The sequence below is a fragment of the Acipenser ruthenus genome, chromosome 37, assembly GCF_902713425.1.
Source record: "Acipenser ruthenus chromosome 37, fAciRut3.2 maternal haplotype, whole genome shotgun sequence".
Classification (NCBI taxonomy): domain Eukaryota; kingdom Metazoa; phylum Chordata; class Actinopteri; order Acipenseriformes; family Acipenseridae; genus Acipenser; species Acipenser ruthenus.
The window spans coordinates 8,642,006-8,649,641 of NC_081225.1; the positions used below are offsets into that span (position 1 = coordinate 8,642,006).

A 7,636-nucleotide genomic window follows, 5' to 3' on the forward strand; every position below is an offset into this window, starting at 1 on the left:
GTTGATTTAAACGCATTGAATAATTTAATTACGTTTTCCACGACGTTAGACGTAGAAGGGTGTCAAATAGTACACACACAAACAAACTAAAAAGTTTTAAACAAGCCCTCTGTGGGATACTGCGGGCTCGCGGTGAGCAGGTGAGCGCTCCATTCACTGGCTGTCACGTTTGCCATGGTGTCAACCGAAACCCCCGTTAACAAAATCCACAGACATCGTGAATTAAATTAGCAGAAAGTGTATTCAAAGCACCTCCAGCATCTTGCAATTTCTTAATCCGTTTTAAATGCATATATTGCCACACCCCCAACAAATAAGGACGCACAATTTGGAAAGTGTTATAAAACGGGAGACTAAAGGTATTTCATGTAGAGAAGACGCTGGCGCTCAGTATACTGTATGCCGAGCAAGATGCTGATTGTGGTGGTTCTGTCTTTTATAGATACATTTATTTACGTGTTTTAATGTAGTCTATTCTGCTGTATGTTTAAGACGTTTTCTTAAGATCGAAGATCACATTGTGATCATTTATGCCTATGTATGCACCGCATTCAATACAAAATCGGTTATTTAAGATATTGTCATGAACTTTTCTTTTTTTCTTTTAATGTCCTGGACATTCTTAATTAAATAAATGGATACAAAATATATTTCTCACTTTGAGGTTCTTGTAAGGGCACAGAGTATTTGAAACTTAGTATTTGAAAATAGCTATATATGTTAGGATCGTGATCTAGTAAGATTGTAACGCTGTATGAATCCGCAACACTGAACGATGGACTCTAATCATGTAAATGCGTTCTGGGTTTCCATGCACAGGAATCGGCGCACTGTCCCTTTAAGGTGCCCGTGGATAAGTGTTTGCAAAAGAGATGCCTCTGGGCAGCGATTTGCTACTCAGCCCGTCATTAGCCCCCCACGGGAGCAGTAGCCAACACTTTAAAACTACTGGCCTTTCCAGGGTAACACCAGTTAGTTCGTTCGCAAATACCCACCCACAAGACCCCTCCCCACCCCCTCTCGCAAGCCACAGCCTCGTTCTCTTTCTGTTCACACCTTGGTTTCATAGTGAATCACCGCACCGGGCAAGAGGCAAGGAAACTTCTCCCTTGGACTGATCAGGGGGAACGCATTGACAGGCTATAGCAGTACCAGATGGAATACGCAGAGTGGCATTATTCATTTAGAGCATTGGAGAATCGTACGCTTTGACTCAGGCGCAAAGGCGTTGCAGATTTGTATTCTATTAAAAAAAGCGCAACTGCTAAGGACCATGGATTTGAAAGGTTCTTCGAGTTAAAATAATTCCACTTTTGATGAAACTGAATGACAGACGCAGACCGGGCTTGTCGTTGCTTCATGGAACTAGTACTATGCAACCAGTGAATACACGATTCAATTGACTGGTATACCAAGGAAGTAATGCGTGCCATTACGTTACCAATCATTTTTATGGATTTATGATATTTGACAATTTACTGTAATTGCGCAGTAACGACAGGTTGGCTTAAAGGCCAACCCCGGACGGTTTGGATAAATTGTGCAAAGTTATTAATGTTATCGAGTTCGTCGAACTGCCAGATTTGGGATTTCTGTCCATTTTGGGATTTACATCGTTTGAGAATCACTGAGGGACAGGCTCAGCCGGAAAAACAGCAGCTATGTATTCACACGGCTACATTTACATGTAAGCGATTTCCCTACAGTTTCATATTCTGCAATTTTGAATGTAGTCCTTAATTCTGTTTTTATTATTTTTTTTATTTCTGTAGATCTTTTCATTTCCTTGTGCTGTGGTGCAATGCACAGGTGAGTTGAGCGAATACAATCAGCACCCGGTGCTTTTTAATACCAATTGTTATATAAGCTGCTAACCTGTGTTGTGTGTTTATGGATATAATTATGTTCTGTCGCTAAATTACTTCTTGGACCATTTTTATTTGCTTGGAATATATTTCACATTTTAAATTATTTTAAGTGTCTATTTATTTATTTGTTTGTTTATGTGTTTAAATTTTAAAGCATATTCACAGCATTTGCCTTTTTAGCAAATTTAACTGATATTTTTAACGATTCCTTGCTAAAGAATATCTTACAATTATCAATTAGCATCTCCCACGTATTTTTTGTTAAATTAATTCATATTAATAATTAATAATCGGTAACCGATATTAGCGAAATAAATGCATGTGTTAATGTAAGTTTAATGTTTGATTAATTTTAATATTTTCAATCTGAATCCCTTGCTTAGCTCAAGAGGCAGCCTCACACTGTATATTGGCATGTGTATTTTTAAAAATTATTTTATATACATTTTTTTAAATTACTGATTTAGCGCAGTCAGAATTGATTTTATGTTTCCCTTTACAAAAAAAGGGGGAAAATCACCCGTCTCCTAATTTTAACCAGTATGTGAGGGACCAGGGCGCCGTGACAGACCAGCTGAGCCGGCGGCAGGTCCGGGTGTACCAGCTCTACAGTCGAACCAGCGGGAAACACGTTCAGATCCAAGGCAGAAAGATCAACGCCAATGCAGAAGATGGCAATACGTTCGGTAAGAATCCTGCACCACAGAACATGCATCTCAACTGATGCAAAGTGAATCTTGCTGTAGTGCAAAAACTAATATTTTGTGCACTTATATAATAAGCCATTAGTGATATATATATATATATATATATATATATATATATATATATATATATATATATATATATATATATATATATATATATATATAATCACATTTTGTTATTTAAGGAAAAACTCATTCAAGTGGGTAATGTGTATTTGCAATTAGATTTAAAAAGGGTCAATAATAGTTTTATATTGTTATTGACTGTAGCCTATTGATTTTGATTTCCATGGTGAAACCCACAAGTTCCAGGCTGAATATGAAGTTAAAGAGTGGCGATATTTAGATCAGTCACTGCTTGGATAAAAAAAAAATAAACCCCAGTATATTTCTATATAAGCCCATTACATACCATTATACATTATTGGAACATAAATAAACTGTTTGGAAGTATTTCAAACTAAAATACCAGATTTCTATTGTCATTTTGTTGCAGCGAGACTGTATGTGGAAACGGATACATTCGGCAGCCGGGTTCGGATCAAAGGAGCCGAGAGCGGACACTACCTCTGCATGAACCGCAGAGGAAAACTTGTAGGAAAGGCAAGCCATTCACCTTTTTATCTGCAGTAACTGTTTAAAGCTCAGACCATGCCTCAAATATTGAACTGGCTCAAAACAGGTCTTCTATGAGCCTAGATGTAAAGTATTTAGGAATTGGGCTGGAACAAGTGAGAAATACTGCTCGAAGCTTTCTATCCTTACAGTTATAGCTGTTTTGATATACCAGGAATCACAAATCAGAACCTTTTTTTTTTTTTTTTTTGTAAAGTTGAATTAATCGTACAATTCGGTGGTGTGTACATATATCGCACTAGTTTACCTTGTGCCAATTTTATACAGTATGGGTATTTAAGTTGCTAAAATTGATGGTACAAAAGTAAAAAAAAAAGAACAGCATTTAAAAAGTTTAAAAATACATGGGCTCATAGACATTTAATACATCGGGCATTTCAATAATACATCATCCAATCTGATTTAACACTGAAGAAACATTTTAGTTTCACTCTTATTTATATCAGCTTAAACCAGCTGTCTGTTGCAATAATAAACTGGTAAGGAAATCATGTCCTGACATTTTTAAACTGGGGAGTAATCCTTTAGTCTCTTCTTCTGAAGTTCAGAAAGTATAGCTTAAAATGGACTGTGCCGCAGTGAAGAATTTCTTCTAAATTATTTGCTGCTCAGGCACAGCCTGTGACACTTCACTCTTTACAGCATATCTCACTTTGGTCTGTGGGTAACAGTAAGATATAGATTATAGGTCAGAATAGTTTCTCTCTCCGTCACCATCCCACATAGAATAGACTGTGCCCTCCCAGGAATGGAATATTAAGTAATAGTTAAAGAGATCTCTTTTCCAATAATGATCCTTCCTGTTAAGCTGTGAGGCAAGCCAGTCATACAGATGAACAGACAAGGACCAGCTTCATCATGCATTTAATGCCTGTTTTTTTGTGTGTGTTTTTGATTCTGTAAGGTGTTGAAACTGTATTTAACATGTGTATTCCTGCTCCGTTTGTTGCTCTATGTGAGTTTGGTTCATTTGAAACCTGAACGTTTGAAACACTTGCAAGCCAAGTGTGAAAACACCCAGAAAATAAATAACAGCTTTGAAATGATAGTGTAGCTGCTGTTCCTGTATGTGGGACTACACTGAAGTACTGGTACTATGAAGTTATCTGTTTGTTGCGTGGTGATAGTCACAGACCGTCACATCTAAATTATTACCTAATACAGCTGTGGCCAAAAGTTTTGCATCACCTTAAATTTTAGGATTGACATTCAAAAAAAAACTTTATGAACATAATTTTAGTCTGCAGAGCTTTTTCTATTTAGTTTTTTATATGGATTTATGATCATGACAGGTAGGCTACAAGAAGAGTAATTGTATCAACTTGGTTAATATATGGAACACTACTGGGATCAGGAGCTGCTACTTTAGCTTAGCTGATACAAGGTTGAGCCCAGATACTGAGATCCCTGTGGAAAGTTACAATAGGGGGCACCAACAAAACTGGGTATTAACGAGTGGATGGACCTGTGCTAGCCTCAGGGTGATTTGCATCGGATAATAAAGCAACCACAGTGATATCTCTACTGTCCAGGATCTATTTTTTTATGATCTAATAATTCAGCGATGGAAATAAGACTCCTAATGCACAGCAGTTTCACTCATTCCTGGAGCTTGATTAGCCCCAGTATATATTGGTAACAAGCTCAGGTGTCTTATTAAATAGTACAACCAGGAATGGACCAAACTGCTATGCAATGGGTGCATTATTTCCAGCCCTGTATACAGCTGCCCTTTAGCTGTGCATTAATCACACCGGTGTTTTTATAACCCCCACTTTGAAATCCACTAAATACAGAAACAAAGAGTAGAAAAGGAATGCAATGAAGCAGTTTTAGGGTAACGGTATTAAGATCCACATTTGATTACATCATTGAATTTGACCCCTTTGGGTCCTGTGCTCTCTGTCAATGCAGAACAGGGAGGGTGTTGGTCTGTGTGAAAATCTGTGTCTTCAGACTCAAAGGTCAAAAATGTATTTCCTGCTGGGAAATGGAAAAAAGGAATCAATGTTTTCTAACCAGAAAGAGAAATCATGTATTGTAATGGGTTTTAAGTCAATACATTACTCATAGCAACGGTGGTATGAAGAATCTCTACGTATCTTAACTGTTTCATAGCTAGACAAAAAAAAAATCTAAATAGCCAAACCATCCGCAGAGCTGGCAAACATGTTTTTGAATGGCTCTATAGTCCTGCTATATAGCCACATACAATATATGAATATACTGCAGGTCCTGGAACGTATTACTCTTTCTGGGAGCTTAGCAGCTGGACGGATAAACGATTTTTGCTGATAAATACCTGCCAAATTTAATCTTCACGCTTCTGGTATTCATTTTAGAATAATAAAATCAGAATCTCCACTTGTTTTTATTTTGAACTCCATTTCCCAACATCCCCTCCTGAGAAAGAATGCGTGCGAAAGCCTTCCCACGTCAGTTCGTATCTGGTTTGTTGTTGCACACACACTCCTTACATTTCAGAACGATCCTTGATGTCTGCTGCCAACTTGGGAAAATCCGTCTGCATTTACTACAATCAAAGCAGACTTTATTAATTTTAATGGTGAAAAGAGTGTTTTCATGTGGTGTACAAAGTTCCTTTCAACAAAGCTGACAAACTGACTGCAGTGCAGTATTTGTTTTCCAAAATTCCTTCATTTGACCTGGCTTTGGTTTTCAGGTGATTAAATGCCTTCTATAGGTGTCACAAGCTGCAGATATAACGCGTTTTGTTTTATTGATGTTAGTACTGCTAATATGACATTACTGTTTAACTTGTTTATGTATACAGATTTTTAGCAGTTTCTATTGTGGAACATGGGTAGGTAGGAGGGTTGTTTTAACCGATTTTTACCTGTTTCGTGGTCCTGAAATTAAGTACCGATAAGTACCTTTTATTTTTTTTAATGCTGAAAACCAGAAGCTATACCTTTTTGTTAATATTTCTATTTATTCTTTTTTTTCAGCCGTCTGGAAAAAGCAGAGAGTGCCTCTTTACAGAGATTGTCTTGGAGAACAACTACACAGCGTTTCAAAACGCGAAATATGAAGGCTGGTACGTTGCTTTTACGAGGAAGGGGCGTCCGAAGAAAGCGTCCCAAACCAGAGAGCACCAGAGGGAGGTCCACTTTATAAAACGGCTCCACAAAGGCCCATTGCCTTTCCCCAACGAGAGACACAAACACTTTGACTTCATCAGCTTTGCTCAGCCGAAACGGGCCAAGCGCAACAGAAAATCACCGACTTTACCTTAACGGTATTCAAAGTGTAAATAGGACTGGTCTGTCTCATAGCTTTTTTTTTTTTTTTTTATTAAGAAAAATATTTATTTTTTATACTTAAATCCTTTTAAATAACAAAATTAGAATGTTAATTAAAACAAAAAGGTAATTACAGTATATAAACATGGAAATTAATGTATCTAATTAATATTACTGTATTTGTCAACGCTTTCCAGCTAAAAAGAGAACAGCAATGGAAATATGATCCAGCAATAAATGTTTATATTTGGGCATAAGCTATTCTGTTTTTTTTATCTAGGCAAATATTTCTTCAGAAAAAAAAGACAGGAAAAAGGCGATTTCATTGAAGAAATAAAAATCCTTAAATGGTCAAAATAAAGTTACCCCAGGTCAATACTTCACTGTGATTTAGGATGAGAGGGCATTAATGGAAGCCAAGTAAAAGTAGGTTCAGAAATGTAGAAAGCACTTTTTACGCATGCATTCTGTCCTATTGGGGGCTCCCGAGTGGCGCATCCAGTAAAGGCGCTCCACACGGAGCGCAGGATGTGCCCTATAGCCTGGAGATCGCAGGTTCGAATCCAGGCTGTGTCACAGCCGATCGTGACCGGGAGTTCCTGGGGGGCGGCGCACAATTGACCGAGCGCTGCCCAGGTAGGGAGGGCTTAGGTCGACAGGGGAATCCACGGCTCACCGTGCATCAGCGACCAGTTCTGTGTTGTCCTCCGGCACTATAGGTGCTGGTAGCATTGCTGTGGATCCGCAGTGTGAAAAATGACGGCTTGGCAGGAGCACGTTTCGGAGGACGCGTGCTCCAGCCACCGTTTCCCGAGTCGGCGGGGGGGTTGTGAGCGGTGAGCCGAGGATACAGATAATAATTGGGCATGTTAAATTGGGGAGAAAACCGGGGTAAAAAATTGGCGACGACTAAATTTAAAAAAAAAAGAAAAATTATTAAAAAAAATAAAAAAATTCTGTCCTATTAAATAAGATCCCTGTAGTAGGGCTATTGGCTGATAAAATCAACCCGTCACCTTTCACAGAGAGAACTTGCAGATCATAGGCAACGCTGGCGATGTCTGTATCGACCACTGTTCTCCTGACACACAAAAGTGGAATTGCCTATTATTCTGGGGTAAACCACAACTGGATTTCACAACACTGCGGAATCAGCCTGGAT

The 7,636-nt window shown here is 38.3% G+C and overlaps 1 protein-coding gene across 1 annotated transcript; it reads left to right on the plus strand.

The window, feature by feature from the left end:
- Positions 1-775: 775 nt before the first annotated feature.
- LOC117397764 (fibroblast growth factor 17) lies at positions 776-6,834 on the plus strand. The gene is made up of 5 exons (XM_059008443.1): positions 776-843; positions 1,773-1,809; positions 2,377-2,554; positions 3,072-3,178; positions 6,181-6,834. The coding sequence occupies exons 1-5, from the start codon at positions 776-778 to the stop codon at positions 6,466-6,468; spliced, it is 678 nt and encodes a 225-aa protein (XP_058864426.1). The 3' UTR covers positions 6,469-6,834.
- Positions 6,835-7,636: the final 802 nt, after the last annotated feature.

What these genes read in the sequence shown, in the direction of transcription:
- LOC117397764 (XM_059008443.1), top strand. Translation starts at nt 776, where the DNA reads ATGGACTCTAATCATGTAAATGCGTTCTGGGTTTCCATGCACAGGAAT. An exon ending in CGGCGCACTGTCCCTTTAAG is followed by an intron (nt 844 to 1,772) that starts GTGCCCGTGGAT and finishes TTATTTCTGTAG; the next exon opens with ATCTTTTCATTTCCTTGTGC. An exon ending in GAGGAAAACTTGTAGGAAAG is followed by an intron (nt 3,179 to 6,180) that starts GCAAGCCATTCA and finishes CTTTTTTTTCAG; the next exon opens with CCGTCTGGAAAAAGCAGAGA.